Source organism: Thunnus thynnus, chromosome 5, assembly GCF_963924715.1.
Source record: "Thunnus thynnus chromosome 5, fThuThy2.1, whole genome shotgun sequence".
NCBI lineage: Eukaryota > Metazoa > Chordata > Actinopteri > Scombriformes > Scombridae > Thunnus > Thunnus thynnus.
This window is the reverse complement of record NC_089521.1, coordinates 10,474,075-10,501,960: the sequence shown is the minus strand read 5'-3', so window position 1 is coordinate 10,501,960 and position 27,886 is coordinate 10,474,075. Positions and strand designations below refer to the sequence as shown.

Below are 27,886 nucleotides of genomic sequence, written 5' to 3'. Positions count from 1 at the left end.
ACACACATTATCCATATCTCATCCATATCTCACATTTGTAAGATATGGATAATTATATTTGAGAAATTATGTTTCTCAAATTTACTCAGTCAATATTATCTTTTAAGCCATATCTACACATTTGTATCATTAACATCAGCTAGACCAACATTAACAAGTATGATGAAATAAAATCATGAGCCACTTACCCAGAAGATGAGATTGAAGATGAACATCATATACTTCAAGCAGCAGAGGCAGCCTCTTGCCATGTTGCACTTCTTGAATTCTAAAAGGAACACAAAGGATAGATCCAGGTAAAAGACCACGTATTTGCTGCCTTTGGGTGAGCTGTACTTGTTCTTGGTCTTGTCTCCTGCGCTGGTATCAGCTGCCGTTCCAGCCTGCCCCTGCTGTGCGTTTTTGCGCGGCCCCGTGGAGCCGTAGAATGCACCGGCAGTGAAGCCGCGGCCGCCAAATGGGCGGCCAGACGTGGAAGCTTGAGCAAAATCAGAGTCACGGCTATCTACAGAGGGGCTACGGTGAATGGCTGACTCCTCACTGCTGGACTTCTCCATGCTCTAGGGCTGCAGCTGCTGATGAAGGTCTCCCTGACGCACAGTCTACCATAGTCTCAGAGATGACAGGACAGAACAACTCGTCCTCCGAATCTCCACTGCTTCACACTCTGAAGCAAAAACAGATCAAAGCCACAGAGAAATACAACTGCATCCACCTGGAAACGCACAGGTTGAACCAAGCAACTCAGGTTAGAAAGTCTCCAGGACAGAAGTGAGTAGAACTGAACTGCTCAGGCACTTCTACCAGGCTTAAGTGTCTTCTGCTTGCTGCTGCTGTCTTGCTTTGATAGCCCTGAAGTAGCTGTGCAGAAGGGTCCTGTGAGGAGCACTACCCTCGTCTTCTGACAGGACTGTCTTTCCAGGAAGAAGTTACAGTATTCCCTCTATCCCCTTTTGTAATATCACTCTCCTCCTGTGCTGCTTATTGCTGTGCCGGGCTATTCCAGAGGCAGTGAGACTCCAATGAGTCTCTTGCTGACCCGTTAACTTTTCTCCCCTCTTCACTTTCCTCTCCTCTTTCCACTGCTTTGCTCCCTCTCTGTCCTCCTCTCCTCTTAACCGTCTCAGCGTGCTCTGATGCGCTCTCTCTTCCCCTGGTCTATCTCTCTCTGAGTGTGCCTGTCTTCTCTAGTGTACCATTCTGTGCTCAGCAGCTCAGTCCTCCGCACTGCCTGTGCTCTGCTCTCCCAATAGCAGCTCTCTGGCTGATGTGCTATTATCGGCAGACGCAACTAACGGGCATTCCCTATCTCCCAACAAGAGCACTGCCCTCCTCCCCCAACTCTCTCTCTCTCTCTCTCTCTCTCTCTCCCTCTCTCTCAGCCCCTCCCCGCTGCTGAGCAGACAGCCAATGCAGCAGCTGCAGCAAGACTCGAGCTCCTCCTCTTCACCCCCGTGTCTTTAATAAGCCCATCGCTGTGTTTGCTTTGACTATACATGTTCAGCAATTTCATCTCTGCTGTCAGGGGAATTGAGAGGCTAGAGATTAATTTAACAATATCAACCAATCAAACAAAACAAAAAAAAAAAAGGAAGTGTCAAGGTAATTGTAGATGAGTTGAGGGTTGTCTGTGGAGTGGTAGGGTTGGGAGGGGCAGGGGGTGTGAGGTGGAAATTGCTGGCAAGCTTTTTTGCATGCAAATAGCTTTCACTAACAGTCTGATGACAACATCCACACATGTGATTTTCACACATTCCAGTATAGCTTCTCACATAGTTTTGTAGTCTGTAATTTCATTGATTACTGTTGCCATAAATGAGCTAGTTAACTGTAACAGCAGGTGATTTATTCAACTGAAACATTAGATAACTCTCACTAGAGCGATTACTGCATCTGATGTGGGTAATAGCGACAGTACTGAGGTGCAGTTTGCTGTTGGTCTGCGTTATTCATCACTGCAATGCCCACATCCATGTAAGGGGACCCAATTTTCTGGCAACGTGCAGGCTTTGGAATTATGGCACCATCTGAAGCGTGGAAAGGGGATAGTGGCTTTAAGATGCTGAACACTTGCCAACGCAAAGCCAGGGTCAAAGACCGAATAGCCCTGCTGATTCACACACCAAGCTGACAAGATATTATATAGCTTTGATTTTAAATTTATCTAGCTCTCTGATCTCAAAGACCTCCCCAGATATCTACATGTGCACATCATCAAAGAACAAAGGCTAAACGGTATAAAATGATCAAGGCAGCTACTGGATAATTATCTCAATATTCAAGTAGTGTCTGTCTGTGTGAGCTTGCCAGAGCTTAACTGTATTCTCAGTAGACTGTAACAATTGTAATAACAGTGTAATTGCCATTATTGACTCCCACAATCAACTTTTTTCTCTAGGATTGTCTTCCTAAAACAGGTTACCGCTAGACTGCACATTGTTCTGCTGTGGTAATGGTCTCGACACTGTCAGCCAAGTGTCGTGATGGCTCAGCCTCCGGACAGATGGAGGGAGAGTTTCAACTGAATGGTCTTAAAGGTAAATCCAGTAATACCCAATTGAGATAACCTAATCCAACCTTCTTGTGTTTCACTATTGTGGAATAAAAAAAAATAGCCTTGAGAAAGCGCATGTATCATGGTTGAAAAATTAAGCAACGACCGGGCACCTTAACGGCACAATTAATAATAAATAAAGTAAAAAAAGGACTCAAAATTTAAAACATTTTTTACATCTGTGTCCTTCAGTATGTATTTAAGTGACACTGCCGTTGTTGACACTGCCATGTTTTGCTTGTCAAGAAGAAAAGTTAATGAAGTAATGTGTTTCTCAACTCTGACAGTTCAATACAACATTTACTGCTGTCAGGAGAAAATCACATATTTCTACAATTTCAGCTTTTCAGGAACTAATAAAGTGTGCTTATTTTTAATCTTGACCATGCTTTTTTAAGTTTCCTAAGGGGCTTTGAAAAGCTTTCAACTGAAAGATTACAGAATGTTCAAAACCAAATCACTGAAGTTCGGATATTTTGATTTAACACCAGTATTTTAACAAATTATTCACTTTATAGTCTCCAAAAAGCCTCAATGGTCTGGTCAGGTTTGAAGTTCCAGAGATAGGTCTATTATCTGCAAAAGGTAGTAACCCTACATGATTAAGGCGTATTTATGTCACATGACGAAAATAGCTGCTCAGAAGTTACAAGTGTCAAGATTTCCCATCAGCCCCCTGGAGTAAATGTGAAAAGCTGCAAAGACTGTCAGAATCCAGGCGTTTTCCATCTGGTGAGCTCTAAGGCCCTTAACTTCAAATTCAACACAGTCTATGTCAGGGCCGCTCTCTCTGAGAGTTACACACATTTATTAGAGCTCAGTGGGGCTCCTAGTGTGCATGTTACTGATTCCTCAAGTAGCTTCAAGGACACATCCCGAGCCAGTTCCCTCCTGAGCCTTGCACAGATCCATCCTTCGACTCAGAGCAATGGGGCTCTGCACTGCTGCATCAGGTTGAGGGGGTAAAGCGAGAGAGAGAGGGAGAAAGTGAGAGACTCAGGAGAAGCGGACGTCTGTAGGAGGACACAAAGGAGTCGAGGCTTGGAGAGAAGATGAAAAATATGCAGAGCACGGCAGAGCAAAGCGAAGAAGACCAGAGCAGTGAGTCTAGGCTAAGACGGAGGGGGGGGAAGGGGGTGAGTGGGATGAGATTGTATTCAAACATTCTCTCTGATGCTGAGTAAATCTGGCAGCTTCTTCAACATATGTATGTTGCAAAGACAGACAGGACTGAGGAGATTAGAGTTCAGAGGGAACCAGCAGGGACTCTCTCAGAGCTCCTCAGACACTACCACACAAAAGGTAATAGCATGCAAACACTTAACCGTGAACCTGCGTCAGGGCAATGGGACTGTGAACAAATAACTGAACGAGTGCTGTAAGGAGTGTATGCCAGCCACTTTCTCCTTCAAAGGAGAGGTTAAGCGAAGTTGTAAAGACTTATTGATATTTCAGGAGAAATACAGTATATGAGTTTGGTTTGTTATTTTACTGGACGTATGTTGGGCAGTATTAGTATGCAAGAACAGCACTGTATGTGGTCTAGATAATGTAACAAAAATATTCCCGCCTACAAACAGTAGGAGATAAAGTGAAATTTACAATCATGATTAAATAATAAAAGACGTGTGCAGTGAAACCCTTCATCAGAGACGTTCATTTATACTACTGCAGTATGACTCAAATATCGACTTTAAAATAGGGAAATGTCTCTCCTCTTCTTGAGCAGTATTTTATTTCTAAACTACAACATTTTATTGTGCCAACAAATTATAACTAAACCTAAAATGTTTTACAGATATTATATTTTTGTGTTACAAGAAGGAGACATGTTCTATAATTCATTAGGACTAGATGAAAATTGATGAAAACCCACAGCCTTAACAGTCATGCCTCTGTTCTTTCAGATGCATTATCCTGCAGGGATATAAAGAAGAGGTTTTTTTATACAAACTAAATAAAGAGGCTACACTTGATAAACAAACTTCATGACCTGCTGGTTCAATTTGTGTCTTGGAGACAAACATTATGTTGGTGGAAAATACCATGAACAGAAAAAACTTATTTTCCAGAACACTATGTTCACTTGCTTTATCGTTTCAAGCCTCCCTAATGCACTCCTAAACAACTAAAACGTATCTGGAAGAGTTTAGGGACTTAACAGTAACCCAATTATTTTTTTTTTTAATCATTACATTTATAGTAACTAGTGACTGTTCTTTGTGTTCAGACCTCATGGATTAATTCAATTTTTGTTACAAATGTGTTTCTTCATTATTAACATACTTTCTGTTGTAGCAACTCAACAGTGGATTTAGGTTATTTTTCTCAAATGCACGTATATTATAGAGATAGTCTAAATTGCACAGTTGCATATCCTACTTTTACTGCTTTTTTTGCAATTTATTTTGTCAGCTCAGTCTCTAATTATGTTCAGAGGTTCTCCAAAAACAGGGAATAGCCAGTTGGCTGTTCCAGGTGGCCATGCACTAATCAAAACTGAACACTGTCAGGGGAATATTAATGTCACCCATAACAGTAAGACCACATGCAATATGTGTACACTCTGTGGCTTAACCTACATCAACCTAGAGGTCACAGTCTCAATACCTAATCTCGATCAAACACAATAAGTGCAATTTACAGAAATCTACTACAGTGTGAAATCCAGCTTATTAGCAATAATTGATTCCTTTAAACGACACAATAACTACATACAGTACTAAATTCCCAAACAAAAATCAGTTACAGCTAGAGGAAAATTTAGTTCATATACACAACAGAAGAAGAAAGAAGATCTGAAAATGAATGGGGAAAGCTAAAAAATGAAACCCACTCATGTAATATAGTGCTTTGCATTATGAGCCGAAATATGCTTTTGATAAAGTGTGTTCTTGTGCACTTTGTCCTTGAGGCCTGGAAAAAAATGACAGAGTAGTTTGTTTGTATGGAAGCTGAGTTTGCTTGAGAGAATGTTTTTGATATCGTAACATGATATATGAACATGTCAGGTAAGACTGTGTCTCTCCAAGTGTCTTTTTATTTATAGATGCTGTTCTCTGATTTTATATTTTGGTTGTTGACTATTTTGAAGCGGACTTATCATGCACATTTCCAGGTCTATATAGATATTCTCAGGTTCACCTGGAATATCTTCCAGTTCAAAAACTCCTTATTTATTTTATACTGGCTCTTTATGCAGCCCCTCATTTCAGCTTCTGTCTGAAACAGGCCGTTTTAGCTACCATCTCCTTAAGGCCCCTCTCCACTCTGTTCTAATAAGCAAGCTCTGGGAAGCTGCCCCCGGGGGACTTCTGCTGGCTCAGAGGCTACGTAAACAAACAGTAGTCATAGGATTTAACTTCCTCTTCTCTTTCTTTACTCGAAATGGAAACCTTCATTTATTTGAGCCTAAATGTGATCCAAAATATGCAAGTAGACAACGTTAACAACCCATGGAACAACCTTAGCAACAAAGGGTATGGAATGGATGACCTGTGGGCATATGCTAACTGTCTAATGTCATCACAAGGAGGAAGTAGAGGTAACATTGCAAATGAAGCATTCAGAGCAGGTTGAAGCCCTGGGTTTTGACTTACAGGGAGCATTTTATATATGTTCACCTCAGGTTTGGGAACTTTAACCATCTTTAACATAGACCTCTGACATCATAAGCTTATAAAAATAACACAAAATCACAAAAAAAGAGGATAAGTCCCCTTTATAACAAAATGAGGCTCTGATTTTTTATCATAATCTTTTGTCATTATTTTTGACCTTTTATTGACTGCATGACTAATTAGTCTATTAATCAAAAAGTAATTAATATGCTTATCTATTGTTAAATCATTAAATGTACCTCTATTCATCTCTAACTTCATACGAAACTAATTTCCCCCCCAAAATGTCACAGGATAAAAAACACAAGATAAACAGCTGAGATAATTACACATTTACATGAGATGAACCACATATAGAAAAATCGAATGTTTGATGGTGGAGGTGATCTAAAGTGTTTGCAGATATGATACAGAATGATCAAAGATATTTACATCTTTTTTCATAAAATCTGGTTAAAATCTTTGGTGTTTTGGTGGCGGATTTATTGTTAATGACCTAAATTTGTTTTTAGCATGAGAGATAATTAATCAAGTTTTCTTTTTAATTTGATGAATAAAAGTTGTTTTTTTTCATTCAGTCACCTTTCAGGCACCAAAACCTCCCAGGATGCCCCTAAGAGGAATAACAAATGCGACCCACTATATTTAGCTGAATTAATAAACAGAATAATGTCTTTCATGGGGAAAATGTCATCATTTTTTTCCCTTTTTGATGGCTTTGATATCCTGCCACCGAATGTCTCTGATTTGCTGACTGGAATTGAATCATGACAATCACAGCCACAGTCACAAGGTCATCTCACACATGACAGAGTCCCAAAAATAAAACACTGGCTCCATTAAAATGTCAATCGATGAAACTTTAAGAAAATGTGTAGCTTTTAAGAAGTGACAGCAGATGAGAGTGTAACATTGGAGGAATGTAACTGATGTCCTCTGCGGTACAGTAATTCAAGTAATCAGGAAGGGGGACTCACAGCATGTACAAATACCTACTGTGTTTTACAAGGGTGAAAAAGATATAAAGAACCTTTACTAGATAATTACTGGCTAATTTATGTTGGCTCACGTTACACAAGGAATTACTGCTGCATACTTTACCCAGTCAATCTGAAACCATATCAGATCTGCAGACATACAGTATATGACATGCAACAGCATATGATCCTGGTGTGAATGTATGATCAAGGCCAGAGCATAAGGAGAGGATTTAAACTACAAAGGGTTTCCTCCTACACAATATGTCACTGCCAGTGGCCTTTAGATCCTCTGAACGTTTGGCCACGTCTGTTGCCGTGGACGCAAACAGACACCATTGACAACATGACATGTCCTATCAAACTTCCTAACAAACAAGACGATGAACACATCTTTGCATTGATTTCCCCTCCAAGAGTATGCAGTGATGCCGAGATGTGCTAACAAGCTATTTATTCCGATGTCTGCCTCGACTACCAAATCAAATTAAAATCAGATGTCAATCTGGTTTGATATTTATGGTTCTATCTTGCCCTTTTATGATGCACAGAATATTACCCTCCGAGATAAGGTTGGCCAGACAGTACCGCCATTCTTCAGTCATTCCTGGGTGATTTGCAACAAAAAAGTCAATAAAAGTGTCTGGAAAGGGTGTTAATTAGGAATTTATGACCTCATGCTCCCCTGAAGATCCAACTGTGAGGAACCCAGATAATGGCACTGACACTGTAAAGGATCAAGCACTGATTCTCAAAGTCAAATTCTTTGAACACTGACCACATTTTGGAGGATCAACTTGGTTTTACACACTGTTCCATCTAGTTAAGACATAGTTAGGACATATTTCATATTTCATTTAAACATATTGAACAGTTTTGTATTTATTTTATTCATTTCATTCTGTCAAGAGGGAAAACCCCTGACAGTCACACTGATAGGAGGGAACCAAATGCTGAGAACCGGAGACACATGTCAGTGACACTTGTCAGTGACACATGTCAGGATTTAGGTGAAAAAGCAGCAGTTATGGCATATCCATAGAGCTGCAGACAGACACCGAGATGCACACACGCACCCACACACACACACATAAAATTAAATACACATAAGCCCCCATGTCACAATCTGCTCCTCAGTCTCTCTCTGTAGCCACACTCTCTCATCCCCAGCCCTCTGCATTGCTCTCTGTCTCTGTCCATGTACTTTCCTCCAACTCCCCAGACCTGCCATCCTCAAGCTGTACACCAGATGCCTTCACCACCTACACACCTGTTCCCATCCTGCAGTTAACTAGCCCACTCCTCACCTGCAACTCATTCTCTCATCAGACACTCACTATTAGTAGTGAGCCCATTTCCATTGTTCTTTGTCAGACTGCTAAGTTGCCACGCGCTTCATGTCTTGCTCTCTAGCCTCTTTATCTATGTTTATACCTGAGATCTATTACCTACCCATTTGGATCTCGCCTGTTTATCGGACTTTTGATTCTTGCCTGCTCCTTGTCGGATTTGTTTGTGTGTTTGGACTGCCTCCTGCTTTTGGCCTGTTTTGACCCTCGCCTGCCTCACCATCCCATAAGCCTTTGTTTATTAAATCATTTAACTGCATTAAGCTGCCTCAGACGTCTGCATTTGGATCCCACCCCCTGCTTGCACCAGCCGTGACACCTAAAGCCCCAGCATCCAGTCCTGCAGCCAAGCCCCAATGTAAACTTAATTCCTTCAGGCACGTTCATCAGAGCTGTGGGAGATAAGGTAGGACACAGGAGACGGGCAAGGTTTTACAAGTAAAGTAAGTATACTCCAACTACAGGATACTACATTAGCATTTAGATCAGAAAGTGTCTCTTGCCATTGAAATGCAACACAGTATCACGGTGCAGTAAAGTCCAGTTCAATAAAGGCCGTTGCAGAGAGGTCAAATGCCTGTGATGTCTGTAGCAGCACGATATATGAATCCCAGAATAGCCTCACAGATAAATCAGGAGTGACACAGTGTTCTGATAATGCTGATCAAAGGAGTGGAATAGCTAAGTCCACCAGTGTCCTAAGCTTTATGCAATATTAAAAAGAGTCATAACTGTGTAAAAAAGATGGAGCGTCAGCAATATGAATCTTATCCAGTTCATTGGGAATGAGCGTGAGCCACTGAATTCAGGCCTTAGTTATCGATTTACTGGCTCTGAGTCAATTAAACTTGACTGTGGGGTTTTTAAAAGGTATGCTAAATTTCTTTTTCAGAGCTAGATTTGAGATTTTTTATATATTGTATAATGTGAGCAATGGTTCTAAAAAGTATAAAATGTACAAATGAAAGACTGATACACTTACAGAGATTTAAAGATGTACTCAATTAGAACATCTCATTAGAGGGAAAATACAGAAGAAATTAGAGAAAAAATATCCACATTTGAAAGTGAACACTGACACTGGTGTTTAGGGCTGGTCAGTAATTCAATTTTATTGTTTATCGTCTTTCAGTGGAATGGTTTTGTGACGATGTGAGCATTTCAAGAAATTTCCAAATTAGTGACGCAGCACACAAACTCAGTTACTGGAGGTTTCATTTGACACGTCGAAAGCATCTGATCTCATGTACTGAAAAACAACAAAAAACAATTCATGCTCTGAATATCAGTTTGCTTATTTTATATGTAATTTTTCTTACTTGATATGTCATATTGATTGACATCAGAAAATAACAGAAAATATCATGATATTGATTTCCACCATATCACCCTTCTCATATGTACAGACAGTGTCTGGATATATACACGTCACTGAGAGACAAGGCAGTGGAATAATGCAATCAATGTTGTCAATCACATCTGCAGTTTTTGTTTCTGCCCCAAGGCACAACACATCCAGTGTGCGCCTTGAGAGCCTGTGCTGGTAGGTTAGGTGAGATCAAACACATGATTAGAAAATCCATACATTATTAAAAATGACATAAGTGAAAATTTTGAAGAAATGTGTATAATTGGCACAAGTATCGCCGCTTTTAGAGGTGATAATAGCTGACATTAAACTCAAAAACACAAGGAAAAGGAATAACTTTTAAAGGAATAACTCTTGCATGCTTAAAGAAGTTCTTCTGTGGTACAGCACGACTTAGGTTACTGGTCCCAAGGGCCTAGACAGAAAAGGGAAGCAGGTGATGGGTCTTTTTATGTGCTGTAGGAAGTGAAAGAGAGATGGGATAAAGAGGATGTAGTTATAAATCTAAGTCCAAGTCATATGGAAAAAATGGCAACCGCAACGGAAGCGATGCCACTCAGAGCTCAAGTTTCCATAACCTGCGGATGCCGCTGGTGCAACAGAAAAACTATTTAAGGCTGTGGAGGAACAAGAGTATAAGGTGGTTGGATCCTGATTACTCTGGAACCCCAAAGCCCTGTGGGTGAGCTGTGTTCGTGTGGTGCCTCATAAGCAATCAAACACATGCTTAAATGTCCTTCAGGGAAACAGGTTATAGGGCACAGTGGAGAGCTTAAAGACAAAAATGTCCTCTGGGTGCTACAGTGGTTGGACAGGGTGACATGAGACATACAACAAGGAAAGGAGACAAACATACGGACCATTAGAGACCATCAGGCATGCAGCATGTGGTGTTTCCTGAACATATAGAGACCCCAGAGCCTCCTTTATGTGGTAGTAAGAAATGCCCTTACTTTCTATGTGTTGTCAGTATGGCTGTGGTGGCTATGACTGCATAATATCAGTGACAACCCCCACAGCTCAAGTCAGTGTATGATCTCTGTCTGTCCATGTAGCTAGATTAAAGGGTCAGTGTATGCAGGGAGTAAGGTTTTATCCCTGGCTCCTAACCCACAAGAGGGTGGGAAACAGCTGGCGCCACACACAGCACATGTCCTCGTAATGTGAAGAGTGTCCAACATCTAGTAAATGAGCAGATGAGCATGCTCTCTGAAAGAATGTTAAAGAAGCTGCTGACGCAGCAATGGGGGGTCAGATGGGGTTCATCAATATTTCAGTTAGCTGTTGGAGAAATGCAAACAAAGGAGGAGAAGGCTGCACTGCTGTGCTGGGACAAAGATGGAGAGAGCTGGAGTTGGACAAGAAAGAGTGCACGATACAAAATGCAAGAAGAAAGACAGAGCATGGGATGGCAAAGTATCCATCTCTCTGCTATTCATGCTACTCGGCGCTACGGCTCCTGGCTGAGGATTCAAAGGCAAGGATGGATTAAAGGCACAACAGAATGCCTGAGGAGCTTTGCCACTGTGTGCACCACAAAGACATCTCATCTCCGTCTTCCAGACTGTTGTTTGTACCTCAGGGGTATTGATCGCTGCATGATCTTGAGTTGCCTATGACATATACTGTCTTCCCATTAACATAATCTCATCATAAAATGATATTTGCACACCCACATATGACAAGAGAGAGAGCGAAAGAGACAGAAAGAGAGAGAGAGGTGGGCGGGGAGAGAAATTTAATCTGAAAAAACAAAGATCAAACCAAGTATGGTAGAAACCTGCAGAGAGGAGAAGATGGCCCTCAAGAGTTCAGGTCCAACCCTACCAGCTGGATAGCAACTCCCCACAATATGGCGCGCCCTTACTAGCCTGTGTGTGTGTGTTTGTTTGTATATGGCCCCTGGCACAGACACTGTCAATATGTCTGCGGTCATTCATGAGCAGCCGCTCTGTCACTGCCATCCAGAAAGCGGGGGCAATACACCGGCTAAAAGTAACGTCAGGAGAGGAGAGGAAAGGAAAAAAGAGGAGAGGAGAGGAGAGGAGAGAAGAGGAGAGGAGAGGAGAGGAGATATAAGGGTATAAAGGTAGCAGACTGTGGCAAAGTGCCCTGGATCCCTTCGCCTTTACAGGAACTGCCCTGCCGCGGATTAATGCCCTCCTCTAAAGAAGCAGCTGCCATGTCATTTTGTTTTTGGGGCAAACTCCAGATATGAATCAACAACTGCTGATAAAGCAACAGATAAAGCCTCACGCCACATAAAATCACAACACTTGTAGGACATACACCAATATTTGCACACCTCTTTTTTTTCATAAAAATCCCTTCAGCAATCCAGGAGACAGAGCATCTTTGTGATCCCGCCTAAACAGACTAGAATATGATACAGCAAGAAGTGGAGAACAAGAGCTGATGGATGTTTTATGTAAACAACACAAAGCAACACGCATAGCCTCTTCACCTCCATAGCTGGGGGAGCGAAAACAGCAGATGTCTACAGAGCTGCATAAATGGTGTGGAACAAGCCAAGAAGAGTCCCTTTTCACAATCTGCTAAATACTGAAACATATTGTCTGATCATTTTTAAAACATAATGCGCAAGGCAACGTGCAACACAAGAGCACACCCACGGTCACACATCTTGCACAATCACACAAATACACAAAAACATACAATTACAAAGATGGACGCACATACACACCAAGCAATAATACACACTTACATACAGTAGCAGAGTCAAATCCCATGCGTGGTTACAGGTTCCCCAAGCAGAAAATGGAGTTTGCAGCCCTCTGGCAAGATGATTTAGACATTAATAAGACAATTAAATTTTACTGTTAATCAAATGATAAAGTAATATATTACTTATACTGTATGCAACCTAGCAAAACATCTGTTATGCACATAAAAAGAGACCATTTGTTTAGCTGCCAAATATTCTTAATTAGATTGTGCAGACAGTAAGTCTCTACAGAGTCCGAGCTGAAATTGGCTCCAGCTACTTTTCTGATTTCACCTTCTTATATTTTTTGTGCTGATGGCTCCCAATTCTGCTCATTCTGTTTGAGGACTGATGATTATAAATTAACTCAATATTCTTGCACCCCATGTGGTCATGGTTTTGGCAGCACGATACTGGAACAAAATTGCCTGTAGATGATTTAAATGAAAATAATTTTTTGTTTCACCACAAATCCCAAAACATAATGAAGAAGGCAAAAGCAATTTATGCAGAGCATTAATGAGTTGAACATTATTCATTGTGTGCTTATACATATAAAAATACACTATGTAAATAAGCAGCGTAAATGAATTTTTTTTTTTTCTCTGAGGAAATGATTGAATATGAATTCTAACAAGATTAGCCATGACATGCCCCAAAAACTTCAGAGGCAGAGGGGCCACTGGGAAAGTAATGTGAGCCACTCTGCCACTCAGTCATCAATTTTACATTACTCTCAAGAGCACAAGGTTGCTCTAAAAATGATTCACTGCCAGAAAATAGATTTCCTCTGACCTATCACCCATGGCAATGGATTATAATATCCGCTTCTCCTCCGGAGTGTTGGAATCATAATCTGCACACATCAAACAGTCACGTTACTTTGTGTAATGCGTGGTTTAGCATGGAAAACAGCTTGCTGAAGGTGACTGTTTATGCCATCTGCAGAGGGGCACAGCATTACCACATTATAGCTTTGACATCATCATCTCGTTTTCTGAAGAGAAAAGTAGTCATATTTTATATACTTGCAAGGATGTGTAAAAGCAAACCCACTTCTATGCACATTCACCCACACTTGCAACATTATCACTTTTTTCGAAACACCTTAAATAGTTGCTTGTTAAAGCAAGCCTGAGTCATGCTACATCTAATAATGTTCCCTCGCACACTCAGCCAGGTAAAAACCAATATTCTGCAGCTGTTGCAGTGAGGTGACAGTGGACCGCATATAAAGACTCCATCACTCCCAAAGCACAACTCTACTGTTACACACACAGCATGGAGGAAACAGAGGAGATCTTTAACTCTATGTCACCACATATGAAACCAGATACAGGGCTAAGGCACAGCCTGTCTTCCTGCACAGTTACAGTACATTTAATGCAGTGTTTCTACTCCCTGTACTCGGTGCACACAGCTGTATATTTTATGCTCTCATCTCTCGGTCCCTCTCGCTCTCACAAACGCACTCACACATGCTCTCTCCCCTGTCGCTCCCTATTCACGCATTGACCTTCAGCTGAGTGAGAAAACAGCCTTACTTACTTCTTTACTCTATTGATTAGCATCCCTATATAAATAAACAATGCTGCATTGTCCTTCCAGGGACACAGTGCTGTTTACTCCATGGTAATTATAAGTTAATCATCATGCATACCTGTATAGCCATTATTACTGCATTTTCAACTCAATGGAAGATTATAAAATGGTAAAAATAAGGTAATTAATGGTAAAGTAATTGTTGTCCTTTGTGGCCAAAGTGCCAAGTATCAAAATTCACCATGATTCAACAACTGACAGTCATGCTCTTCTTTTAGCTGTTTGGCAGGCCGGTCGAATGTAATGCTTTCTCTTGACATGACACGGCATTGTCACACCATGACCTTCATATTAACCTGCCAAAGTGCACTTAATGTCACTCTGCCTGTGTGGCATGTGGGTTTATCTGTCTGTCTATGTGCCGGCGTAAAATGTGGAATCTGGGCGAGCCGGGTCAGCCGTTCCTAATTCAGTTCGTCAGGAGTTTTATTTCCTGTTCAGAGTGTGCTCGGCTCCAGCCTGTCTCAACTGTGGTATTCCTGCCACATCACAGGTGGAGGCAAAGAGCAACTGCGCACTGCACAGAATGTTAAAACACGGAGGGAAGCTTTAGGGGAAGGGGACTGTCCTTCATGTTCACTCTTTCAACATAACACGCAGTCTTCATCCATTTTAAAAAGGCTGCATCTCACATAAGCACAAGTGAATGCTGGTGTGCGACTGCCGGATAGTCCATCAGTTTAACAAGTTTTTCAGGAATTCAGACTGCAGGGAGACAAGACATTTTGAATTGTCCAGATTTCTCTGATAAGACACCACACACATTTGGTATTCCTGATAAAACCACAGGGTTGTCCACACAAATAAGGAAGCAGTTCTTGCATTATGACTCATGCCAGTTTATAAAGAGGCAGCAGAACAAATAGGACTGGAGTTAAAGGTCTCGCTGCCCTTATCTAAACTACATTTTTGGTCCAGGGACAGCAGATACCTGACTTTCTGGATCAACAATTCTACACCTCTCTCTCTGGCTTTGTGCTGCATCCTCATTAATATTCACAATATCAGCTCAAATTTCATACTGCAATTTGCTATAGCCATGCATCTTGCCACACAAGTTCACTGCAGAGGGAAGGGAACATGCAAACATATACATCTGAGGTTAATGTTTGAGCAAATATTCACAACACGATACTTTCAAACTTCAGCACCAATGTAGGTCTAAATGAAATGTAATCTACTGTAATAGCTCATGCTGGTAAACATAATGTTTCATACTTTAAGTAACCTTAACCACTAAACCAAAGAATTAAAAAATGCAGGAAATAGCTTCACAGGCATGCTGGGAAGTGTATTACTCCCATGCATTCTAATTATGATTTGTCTATAGTATCATTAGTTGCTTCATTAATAGATGCTATTTTTTGTCTTCAATCACAATAGTTTTCTCTAGGCTATTTTTTTTTAAGGATTTCAGTTTTTTTCCCAAGAAAGCAGCCTCTTTGAGCTGTGATTGTCTCCACAAATCACAGTAAAGCTGACACATTCAGAAAAGAAGCTTTAATGGATATGTGATACACGCTATTAAACAAGCCTCAGGGCTCATATTCATGAAGCTTCTAGGAATATCAGAACTGATCTGGGATCACTGTTTGGGTCACGTGATGACATTAGCTCTACTGTATGATATTTAATGCATTCCTGATCCGTGTCTAGATTTACGTTCGTTCTAAGCTCCAGGCGGGACGGAGTGACATTGAGAGTTTGAATGTCAGTATTACAATGACAAGCTGAATCCGCAGGGTGTCAACATCTGTGACAGCCTGGAAATCAGGGTCGGAGGTCGTCTGATCCACAACGGCTTGCGGCGTTACATCCCACACCTCCGTTTTGTATTCTGACAGGCTTCTTGCCAACCCCCACCCCTCTGACCCCAAATATCACCACTACATTTCTGCTTATTGTTGCACCTTTTCAAACATTGACTGAATTTGCAGGGCTATGGTACAGAGTATGAGGAACATAACGAATACAGCAGACTGAATCAGCTTTAGAATGTGCTGAAAAGGAAGTGAAAATCAGAGACAAGGGCCTTGCAACCCTCTCCATCTGTAGTGGGTTTGACACGCTAATCAAAACAGAAGACTTGGAGATAAAGCATGAAGAAGACACACAAAAACAGAACCATGTGATTAGACAGAAATGGGCACTGCACTGTGGGAGTCGTATACTGTATGTAATAGGATGCAGCATGGATAATTAGTAAGTATTCTTCAAAGAGATAGCTTATAAACACTTTTTTCCTTCTGCTCATGGATTTCTTCTATACAATGCGTCTGGAGGGGCAAACATAGCTACAGGACATAGTTATTTTGCTTAGTAAAACAAATGTGGAAGAAACTCAGTGTGACACTGATTTGATATGGCTCATACTGGGAAATGTAGAAAAATGATTACTAAGCCAAGGACCCTGTTGGGAATGAATTTTTGATTTGAGATATGCTGTAAAAATAGGTTGTAATTCAGAAAGCAAATTACCAGAAAACAAACAAAATCAATCAACCAATTTGGTTTACTCAGTTAACAATGAAACTAATAACTCCATAAACACACACACATGCATACCCCTATAAAAACTCATTATGTGGTCACATAGGCACAAGGTAAGAATATACAATGCACAAGAGCTGAATCAGTCTATCTGTGCTAACATTTTTATACTCTGGGGCTGGTAAAGCACAGCACAGATGCAGGGCATTTTTTTTGGGGGTAAGCTAAGGAATGATTCATTAGTTTAGACTAAAACAACTGTTACAACACACAACAGCTCCTAAGTAGCCTGCACTAAATAAATGGAGAAATCTGTTTGGTCTGTGATGACTCTTGCAGCAGTAAATACTTAAAGAAATTACCTAATTAGCATAGGCTAGGCTGTTACTTAAAAGTAACTGCTGGCTTAAGATGTCTGATGTAGGTCTCCAAATACATTAAAATGATGAAAAAGAAATGTCATTGCCTATAGAACAAAAGTATAATGTTACAGTATAATAAATATTGCACTGAAAGGTTGATTAACCAAGCGATGTCAGTCCACCGCATGCCTCACACACATTAACTTTAAATTTAACTCATTATGTACTGGCACCTGTTGATACACAATGGACTGCCAGGGTTGAAAAATGCATGAGCTACAAATTTGAGAGGCCCTCATTATTTTATATTAAGATGATTTATCTGAAGCTTGTCTGTGAGGACACAGTGGTTAAAAGTCAATGTCTGATGCAGGATAAGCCAAAATGATCTAAGCAAACTAAGAGGGATCACAGGGTACAAGTGTCATCACTAGAGATTGAGCCCTAGTCCACATGGAAGGATTAATGCATGGGTTTGAGCTGACTGCCCTCTTGACTATGCCTTTCCCTGATAAGAGAAATCTGAGCTCAGCACACTGTGCATGCAAGGCCAGACTGAGTTGTGATTACAGTATGGATGGGAGCTCTCTGCCAGGACCTCCATTTAGCTGGCCCTCCCCATCCATGCATCAATGCTTCATGCAGCCCTGAGCGCAGGCTCAGGTCCAGACCCGAGGGATACTCATTACAAGCCTGGCATGCATATCTCAGACCCCCCCCCCCCCCCCCCCCCCCCAAGACCCAGTTATCGACAACTTCAGCAAAGCAAATGCAAGATGACAGAATAATAAACTATACCGCCGCTCTTGTGCTGTAAGACTGCAGTGCAGTTATCTACAGTTTTCTGGATTTTCACCCAATCTGACTGTCACCACACAATCCATCCAGTACACCGGTGAATAGCAATGCAGTATAAAATGATTGAGACGTGTTGTTTTTGTCAATTCAGTCAGTCAAGCATTTCACCAGACAGCATGTTAAGAAAATGGTACAGACAGAACGGAAAATTTTCTGTTTAAGGTCCCACATTATTAAATTTTCATGATGTTGTCATAAATATACTATGGCTGAGGATATAAATAATCTTCTCTTTCAGTCACAGCCTACAAAGGATTGTGCAGCATGTGAAGAATATTGCTTTGAGGTGGAACCATTTCCCTAACAATTTACCTCTTTACTCTTCGTTTGATGGTTGTATCCACTACCACATGATATTAAGCAGTGGATACTCAGCAGCTGTTGCTTCACTCCAAAGATAATTTCTTTGCCTACCTTCCAGAGGGGTGTCTGTATGGTCACGGATTACTAATGGGTTAAAAGGCAGCTATGAGCTGGCACCCTCTCACTACAATCTCATTTTCCCTTGAAATTTATCTTGCGGTTCAGCATGGCAATTGGCTATTTTCACATGCTAGCTAGTGCAGCTGGCTGTCTTCTGGTCCCTTTTGCTCATTGGTCACTAAGCCTACAATAGACCAGACAAACATATTATTTTCCTTCAGCACTAGTTGATCGTTTTTTTTCACAGACTTGGTCTCAGGTCACTGTGAAGGGTAACTTTAATGTTTTAAGTAGAACTTTCCTGTATCTTACACATTATGGTGAGGTTGCTGGACAACAACCACACCATTACCATAGACGTGCCATTGGATTGCCACGGGCCCAGTTTAGGTGGTTTCATGCCATTACCAGCTGGGTGTCTCCTTACAGTTCTTTTTAATTTCTATTATCTATATTATTGTCTCAATGTAGTTCCAACCAAGCAATTTTAAATTTATTCGAAAAATCCACCTCAACTCAAATCTGTGTTGGTTTATTGTTATGTCACTTGGATGTTTGACACTAGGAGACTGTTTTCACATTCATCTGCTGAAGTGCGAAAGTTTCTCTGTGCTCTCCTTAAATCTGAGTTTAAGATGTGTGCATACAAGAATAATTTTGTGACATCACAACTAGTTTGGAAGACAATTGTCATGGATTTTTTGATGAAGGATGAGAAGATACATGTTTTTGGCAGAAAAAACCATATCAGGCACAAATTTAAAATGACTTAAAGCAGAATATTTGTATATGTCTTGTTTGGAAGGAAACTTCACTGCCTCAGAGGAAACTACAAAATGGTTGGTTATTCTCTAACTTTGTTTCTCTAAAAATGTTGATCAGTTCTTTCTGTCTGCAAGATATGAATAATTATATCAGAGATGCTATTCCCATTGGGATGAACTGGTGTTACTCTGTATTCTTTGCAATATAGGCTTACAAGGTAATGAATTTTGCAAATCCATCAGTTTAGTTAAAAAGGTATTACTTCTCCTCCTTTAATTCACCAACATTCCCCAACAGTCCAATCATTTTGTATTGACTGGTGTCTGCAAATGCTCACAAAAAAAGCATAGACTTAAATGCAATAAATTGCAAAACATTTGAATTCGAAACATAAAGTTTTCGCTGAACATCTTAGATCATATCAATATCTCAAGTAAACAGATGAAAACATGATGGCATGACCATACATTTAGAAGAATTTATAAGAACATCATTCAAATTGCCTTGCTGCACACTTTATTGGAAAGTTGAACTGAGTTGAACATTATTTTGCTACTTCACTTCAAAAATCAGCTACTGACAAGAGAGGGGCATCTGTTAAGTGGTCTACTGCTAGCAGCTTTTTAGAGTGGCTCAATAGTTCACATCCAGCTGCTCCGCTCTGTCACTTAGCCTCTCCATCTTCCTCCTTCTTCCCAATACCCCCAGCTACTCTCTCAATAAAGCACCATACCAGTGGTTAAAATAGACAAGCCTGCTTCCATATGTGTCGTAGATGGACAACAATTTCGTGACTTCCCTCTGTGTTACCCATGGGTTTCTGAAGTGCTGCCATTCTCACTTGGCTTGCCATTTGACAGTGGCTTTGGTGATGAGGTTCAAGACGAGGGTCATTTGAGGTAACTCTTTACTAGAGAATGAATGATATGAGCTCCATAAATTTCTGATCGCTTAGGTGGGATGCAGAGACAGAGGAAAAAGAATTTGCAATGCCCTGGTCATTACTTTAAAAAGAAGCTGAAGAGATGTTTGATGGCATCTTCTGCCATTTACAACCCCCAACAACGGTACTAGAAGCACTGCCTACTGTAAAACAACACAGTGCAAAGGATAGGCGGTGCCAATCTTTTTGGCAGCTAGCCAGTAATTTCACAGTTGTTAATGAGCTAAAGACAGGTTAGTAAATTACTTTCACTGCACACTTAAAGTTATGGACCCTAAATTATGTAAAAGAAACAGACTGGCTGAAATGTTTGCAGAGTGCACTGCACTGTGAACTGTTGTTACAATTTAGGTAAAATCAAATGTTGAAAGACTAAATTGTTGAACAGTTGGGGCTTAATCACAAACAAATTTGGGAATCTTTGTGTTAGTATGAAACCGGCTACAACTCCATCTGCACTTGTAATCTATGTAATTATCTTTGGTTGTTTGTTGTTTTGTACCCTTCCATTTTAACACTCTCCTGATGGTCACTACTCAGGAATGAGTCAAACAAGGGTATGACCTAGTAATTACGGACATCCACTCTACAGAGTTTGGCCAGTGAAGAGTGCTGTAAGTGTGTTGGATGAGATACAGTGCTCTTGCTGATGAGGAACTTTTATTGGGCCAGTTAGAGGACTGTGTGGCTGCGACCCTGTGCTGCGATGCAGGTCACTGAGTTAAGTGGATGGCTGTCGGACATGTTCACCAAGGCCAATGCAGCAGCCGCCATCGCTGGCATTCAGTTGGCACGCAGCAAGCTAAACAACTCATTGCTTCCTGCTTGTAAATCACATCTCCCCTCATCCCTCCATCTGTGCCGACCCATGTCTGCGCCCTCCTCTCCTAATTCCTTCTTTCTCCTCCTTTGTGCTTTCCCTTATTTCCTACCATTCTTTTTTCCTCTGACTTTTTGTATAACCCAATTTCTCCCCAAAATATATCACACAAGTCTATCTTCTTTCTCATCTCCTGCGACTGCTTTCAGCATACCAATTTCTCTCCTGATATCCCTCTCCCCCCTTCAGCCAGCTCTGTTGGTGTCCTCTCTTTTTGGAGATGAAAGATGGTGGTCCTGCTGTCTGACGGCTTGTAAGAGGCTGCTAATGTGAAAAGTGAGTGCACAACACTGCAAGATGTAAGTCACTCTGGCTTACACTTAATGATTCATTATTCTGTGTTGCCATAACTCCACTCAATTTAATTATTCCTATGTGAATTGCTTGCTAAACAAACATGTCACACTGTGTGTGTATGAGAGTGCATGTAGAGAGGAAGAGAAATGCATGCCTGCTTGTAAGTCCTTGTGTATACTGTATTTTTCTTCCTTTTCTTGTTGAACCACTGTGTGTTCATGGATTTGCATGTTCATCCATGTGGATTTTCCTTTTTTTGTCTGTTTGTGCCTGGAAGGTCCCATACTGTCACATTTGGAAGGCTCACTTTGTCTGCCTCCTGTGTACTCTGTACACAAAAACTCTTGCCTTCCCCTACACCACAGCAAGTCATGCATGCTTTCTGCCATCTCTGCAGACAGAGAGTAACATCACAATGAATCTGCAGCCAGAGGAAGCAGAAAAAAACAACATTTGGCGCATCATAGGACTCCAACACCTCCAAATGATTCCCTTGGAACAATGAAGCCCTAAGGGTTAGAGGGGAGGAAGATGAGGGGGAAGCATCCTCCTCCTCATCCCTCCTGCTATTGGCTTTTTTCAAGCTATTGGCTTTAAGGTGTTGCTGGCACTGCTTCCTCTGCATCAGAGCCAAATACTAGTTTTTGTAGGGCCGCAACATCAACGTTTCTTGCATTGCTGCTGTAGACATGTTTGGTTGTTGCGATTTAATTAGCCACATTTCCTTCCTGACAATTCTGAGATGGCAGCATGTCAAGTGGAAATGTCTTGCAGGGGAGATTAACAGTGTAATTCACCAGTTAGTTTTAAATGAGGAAACTATCAGTCATGATTAATTTAAAAACATTTCATCTTGACATCTTGCTATTTAAGTGTTTAGCATACGCCGCATTTACTTGGCTTCACTCACCTGGTGCTCTATGCGTTGTATGTAGTCCTGGAGGTTTTATTCAACACCGAAACATTTGAACATTCAGGTAGTCCTGTGGAGGTCTTTTTTTATTTATCAAACAGACATCAGAGTGATGAATTAAGTGAGAAAATACACAGCTCTGGAGATGTGTGCACATGTGGTGACGCACACCAAAGCAGACTCCAATCACCTGCTAACGTTTAAAACATCTGTTCCCTCGCTTGAGTCTGCACACTTGTACCCTGCATTAATGAAAAATGATTGGTCATGCTTTCAGCCTTTGTCACGTCACTAGAGAGAGTGCAAAGCATACAGAAAAGTATGAGTCTCGACAGATGCACAGACATGAGCCCAGAGGCTGTCTCTCTCTTTTTACCAAAATGCCATTTTCTCCACATTTACATATCCTCATCCAACAATGACCATATAATACATGTGCATGGAGTAGAAATGCATTTCAATATCTGGGTTAAGAACTAAGCTCACTTGACAAGGGATCTACAAGGCTTGCTAAATTCGATACAGTGGAAGGGCTTATTGCTAAATCTCCTTTTTCCTCTCTATTGCACACACTACTACCATTTAATGTAGTCTTTTTTTGCCTTCCCAGTGTCTTTGTTACAAATGCAGTAATAAAATGCAATACCAAATAGCACACATACTGTGTGCATGCTGGTGTGAGTGTGCACATATGATGTGGGTCCACTGAAGGCTGGACCCTTTCATATGAGACTGCAGTCAGCGTTCACACAGACTCCAGTCTGACACTGTAGTTCCAAACACATCACTGCTAAACCACAGAATTAGACAGAATTACATTACATAAGTACTAAATAAAGTTAAGTTTCAGTCTCAGTTCTCTCAGCAGTCTACACGATCACTCGCTCACTCTTTCTCTCTTGCTCTCTTGGTCTCAGTCTCCCTCTGACTCTTTTTTTTAGATGAGTCGGGAAGCAAATGTTGTTTCAAGATCATACCATTAAATTAAAATCACATCCCTAATAGAACAAGAGCTTGTTAACCAAAGCTGGGGTCAACTCCCCTTAAGGAAAGGGGTTGCAAAGTCAGTCACCCACAATCAGGGGTTAAATTGGGCTGGGCTGTCCAGGGCTCAGCCCCAGCACAAAGGCCAACACTCACATATATATATATATATACACACGTGTTATATATATTCATGCAATGACTAAAACACATTTTCTTCATAGCTATATGAAAATTATGTGAGTCATATGCTGTCACCTTTGCAGTCACCAGATCTCAACTCAACACCTATGGGAGATTTTGGACCGACATGTTAGACAGCGCTCTCCACCACCATCTTCAAACACCAAATGAAGGAATATCTTTTTGAAGAATGATGTTCTAGAGACTTGTAGAATCAGTGCTAAGGGTGAGGAACATTATTCTTCCAGGATGAACATCATTTTCATACTATCAAACCATTCAGTGACCCCTCGTGCCCTGTGAAATGGGGGTGATCACTCAGAACAACTCTGTATTGATTTGCAGTGACCCTTCCCTCTAAAGGGACAAGTGGACCCAAACCATGCCAGCAAAATTCCCCCAACAGCATAACAGAGCCACCAGATCCGCTCACTACCGGTTTTTCCCTTAATTTGTCACCTGTCTGTGTATATATACATATATATATACACACAGTGTTCAGGCGCCTCAAACCAGTGAGCTGAGAAAAATTGGCTAAACATGGCTCAGTTCACATGCAGCAGACTGCGCCGTTTACTGAGAATATCTGTTGATAAATGTTCAGTTTTACAAACGGACAGAAATAAAACACGGACCTGTCTGTTTTACTGTCTGTTTCTCTGAACACAACACAACCCAGTTTAAGCTAGCTAACAGCTTCATGTTAGTGCCAAGCTTGCTATGAAGCAAGAACAACCAGAAATTAGATTTTGTATTCAAAATAAAAACAGTAATATATAAACAAAAATACATATTCAAAACATAATTTCATATCTATATATTGTTTTTTTTACTTGACTATATGGTGTTCTTCTCTAATATAATGTAATATGTATGTATTTTTGCTTTGATAGGTACATGTCTTTAAATGCCAAAGCTATTATTTTAACCATACAAATTGAAGTGTTTGTTGCATTCATCCAAACTTGACTCTGGTATTAATAACAGTATCTAGAATGACTTTGATTAGCGTTTTAGTGTTCAGAACAGAGAGTTATCTCACCTTGTTATATTTTATTTACAGTTTGTCAAGTGAGATCAATCAGATTCACCCATGGCAACCTTGATACCACAGAGCCCCCCCCAAATAACAAATCCCAATTTAACTCCTGCACACACTGATGTGGTTTACAATAGCAGGTGCGGATACATATAATACCATATCATCTGTACAAAATACTATATCAAGTCTTGGTGAAAGCCAGTGATTTGACACACGTCATAAGATTTATTTTTTCCAGGATGTGGGGAGCAGCTACAGGGTGGGTAGTCAATAAAGTAGCTAAAACCAATGTGAAGGATAATCATGTTCTTATTTAGGAAGTGACAAATGAAAAGCGACAGTAGTCTTCAGGGCTGGTTTGACACTAGGACATAGAGTTGAAGAGACAGGATATGCTGCAGCACGTCTTTACTGAGACTTATCAGTTGGAAAGGTTACCTGAGTCCATGTGCTTTTACAGACTTAGGAGACATGTGTGTAGTCATGTTAGTCTCAGCTTGGCTGGGACTGAGATTTTTTTTTTTTTTACAAGGTGAATGAGAGGGAACATCTTTTCTCCCTGATGGCAAAATGGTTTTACATAATATAACGACTGATAGCTTGTGACATACGGGGCTGTTTAATGGTGACACTTGGGAAGGCCTGGTGGCAGTAGTGCTAAAATTTCCTCTGTGGTCATCTCAGGGCAGCGCTGATCCACTTCATCAAGCTGGCACAATCGCAGGCTAAGAAATGGAGTAAAGTAACTTGCGATGGAGCTTTTAGAAAACAGAAATGCACTTTCACCACTATTAGACATTCGTCTCTCCCCTCCGCTCGCCCTCTTCACACTGCAGTGCTCCATGCTCTCAGGGGTACAGCCAGGTGGACGGATGGATTCACTGCCGTTCTGTCCAAGTGCCAAATCTCATCTACAGGCCCATTACTCTGAATGATGTGAGCTGCAATGTAAAATAAGCCCAGCAATCAGTAGGGGCACCCCAACCTAAAACAGAATCTACATGTAATTGCTGTCATATTAGGAGGTTCAATTAGGTTTTTATGGAATTACATTGCCTGCAATATTACTATTCATCTGTTCTTATTATGATATAATAAAAGAAAGAAGAAGATGGCTGGATATTCCCTCAAAGAAAAAACTGTTCTACCTGGAGTCAAAAAAAACACTTTAAAAGCTTAAAGCTACAAGGTAATTCAACCACAGCTGGCTACACTCTTTACTTCCAAGTGAGTATCTGGCTTTAAAGTGAAACAGTGTTCAAAGAGTAAACATCTTCTCCACTCTGTCCTGGCTCAGTCCTTTAAGGAGGCAGTAAAAATGGACCTTGGAGAAAACTTGGGATATGTTTTCTTAAAAAAGCTGGACTGCAGAGGTATAAAATACAGAATGGAATCCTAAAAAACAACAACAACAAAGTATCATGGTATCAAGTAGACAGAATTATTGGTAGATATCTCAATTTCTTTTCAAATGAGAAAGAAGATAAATTCACTTTGGACCCTTGTTTAAGCAATCAATGATTTTAATTAAAAGAGGTGATGAGATGCAGCCGATATCTGATGTCTCGAGTTGAAGATTTTATTTGTCTTTTTTTAGCCTTTCTCTCCTCTCTCTGTCTCTCCCTCCATCCTTGTTTCCATCCTTTAGGTGTATTTTCTGTAGCATCAGACTGGAGCTTTGGACTGAACATGTGGACTTTTTGCCACTGATGTAAAGATGACAGAGCATGTGTCATTGTAGGAGAGAGACAACCTAGACCCTTGAACAGTTACATAGCACAACATCAGTACATACTGTAATTAGAAGAAACAAGGTATCCAACCTGGCTGTCACTTAACATGTCTCAGTTCAGGTAAGGTGGAAGTACAACAAGGACTCCAAGACCGTGATGATAAATTAATTAAGTTAATTAAGTTAAGGGAACAGCTCACTATGATTCCAGTGTCTTACATAATCATTTTAACCATGTGTTTCAACCCTGTGATCACTCTGTCACTTGCATCAAACATTTTAAATTATACCCAAAAGATCTCAGAGAGACATAGAGGACAAACAGTAAGTGTTGAAAACCTAATAATATGAGTACATATTCTGTACAAGCAGACATGTTTGGAAAAGGGCAAAACTGAGCAGACAATGGGTTCAACATGATGCTGCAGCAAAGTAAAAGTTCTACAAAGAAACACACTGGTGTTCTCTTGCTCTCTTTGCTTCTCATAAATCCAGCAATGCAAAAGCCCTAAAACAACCCCGGATTAACAATTTACAGCAAAAAGGAGCTAAAACACAAGTCCTCTTCCTCTCATGCATCCTGACAGCAAATTTTTTCATACATAAATCAAGATTCATTGTTTATTGAAACCTTGGCAATTATTCATGGTCAGAATTAATTAACAGTTTGTTTTGATGCGACCCCATCTGCCTCCACACACAATGGGTTAGTCACATGGTACGATGGTTCGACAAGTAATTTCCCTCAATTTAACAATCCAGCTTTATTCTGTTGACAACTACGGGTCATTGGTTATAACTCTACTGAGTGACGTCAGATTTCATTATGCTTTTGCCACTGTCATCAATATGTAAATGTTACAATCTTTTTTCAAAGCCTTCTCCAGGGTAGATACTACACAACAGATAAGCCTTGGCATTTTCCTAACAATCCTGCACTGAATCATCAGTGAAGCTTTCTTGAAAACATTAGAGACACAAACTTAACATATTATATATTTTTTCGAATCAGGGCCATGCTTGGCCCTTGCAGTGAAAAATCTTACAACATACTGGGGCAAAAAAAATTAACATACTATTTACTGTATGTGATAAAGGATGAGAATCAAGATCAGGAGGATGAGGATAAATAGCATTTTCTGCCTTGCTGTAGGATATAGTATGTGGAAGCTTGCCTTGAAGTCAGCCCTAGTTCCAAGGTTAAAAAATATTTTCCACACTGCTCAAGGTAACATAGGGGGCAAACTAGATGGAGGACGCTTAATTTAAACCCCACTTCCCCTTTGGAGCTGCTGCCTGACACTGTTAAATGCCTGCTGCACCCAGACCAATGTGCATAGTACTCAGGATAAACAGACACAGTCACTGGGCTCACTTTGATGCATTGTTTTTCTTAACGAGGTACTGGACGGTGTCAGCACTACAGGCCCCAGTCCCAGTGGCACGCAGTGGGTCTCCCTGCTTGGCTGCTGGCTGTGGTGCTGTGTGAGACCTGTCCAGTAGTGGACTTCATCCAGGTTTAATAGTCTGTCCAGCAGTGCATAAACAGAGAGCTGTGGACCAGCTCTTTGACCACTTTGGCACCCCTACAATCCAAACTTTATGCCTCACTGCTAGGTCCTCTCATTCGTCCTGCAGTGACTCACTTGGCAGGCATTTTCACCTTGTGCTCCAAAGGTAACGACCATGCAAAGAGAGCTCTGCTCCAGTGCTCCAACAGTCCCGTACAAAGTGACCTACTCTGATGACACCGTATTTAAATACTTCTCCAGGTCAGCTCTGGTCACATTAAAGGCTATAATGCAACCACTGCCATTT

General features: G+C 40.8%; 1 protein-coding gene across 3 annotated transcripts in view; it reads right to left on the bottom strand.

Annotated features, from left to right (window-relative positions):
• tspan9a (tetraspanin 9a) overlaps positions 1-27,886 on the bottom strand; it is a 167,027-nt gene that overhangs the window by 71,143 nt on the left and 67,998 nt on the right. For 2 of the 3 annotated variants that reach the window (XM_067589129.1, XM_067589131.1), the window contains one exon: positions 189-268. In XM_067589129.1, the coding sequence (XP_067445230.1) occupies positions 189-251 (63 nt within the window). In that variant the 5' untranslated portion in view covers positions 252-268. Of the gene's footprint in view, positions 1-188; positions 1,862-27,886 lie in introns of those variants that run through there. The other variant, XM_067589128.1, reaches the window with a different exon arrangement.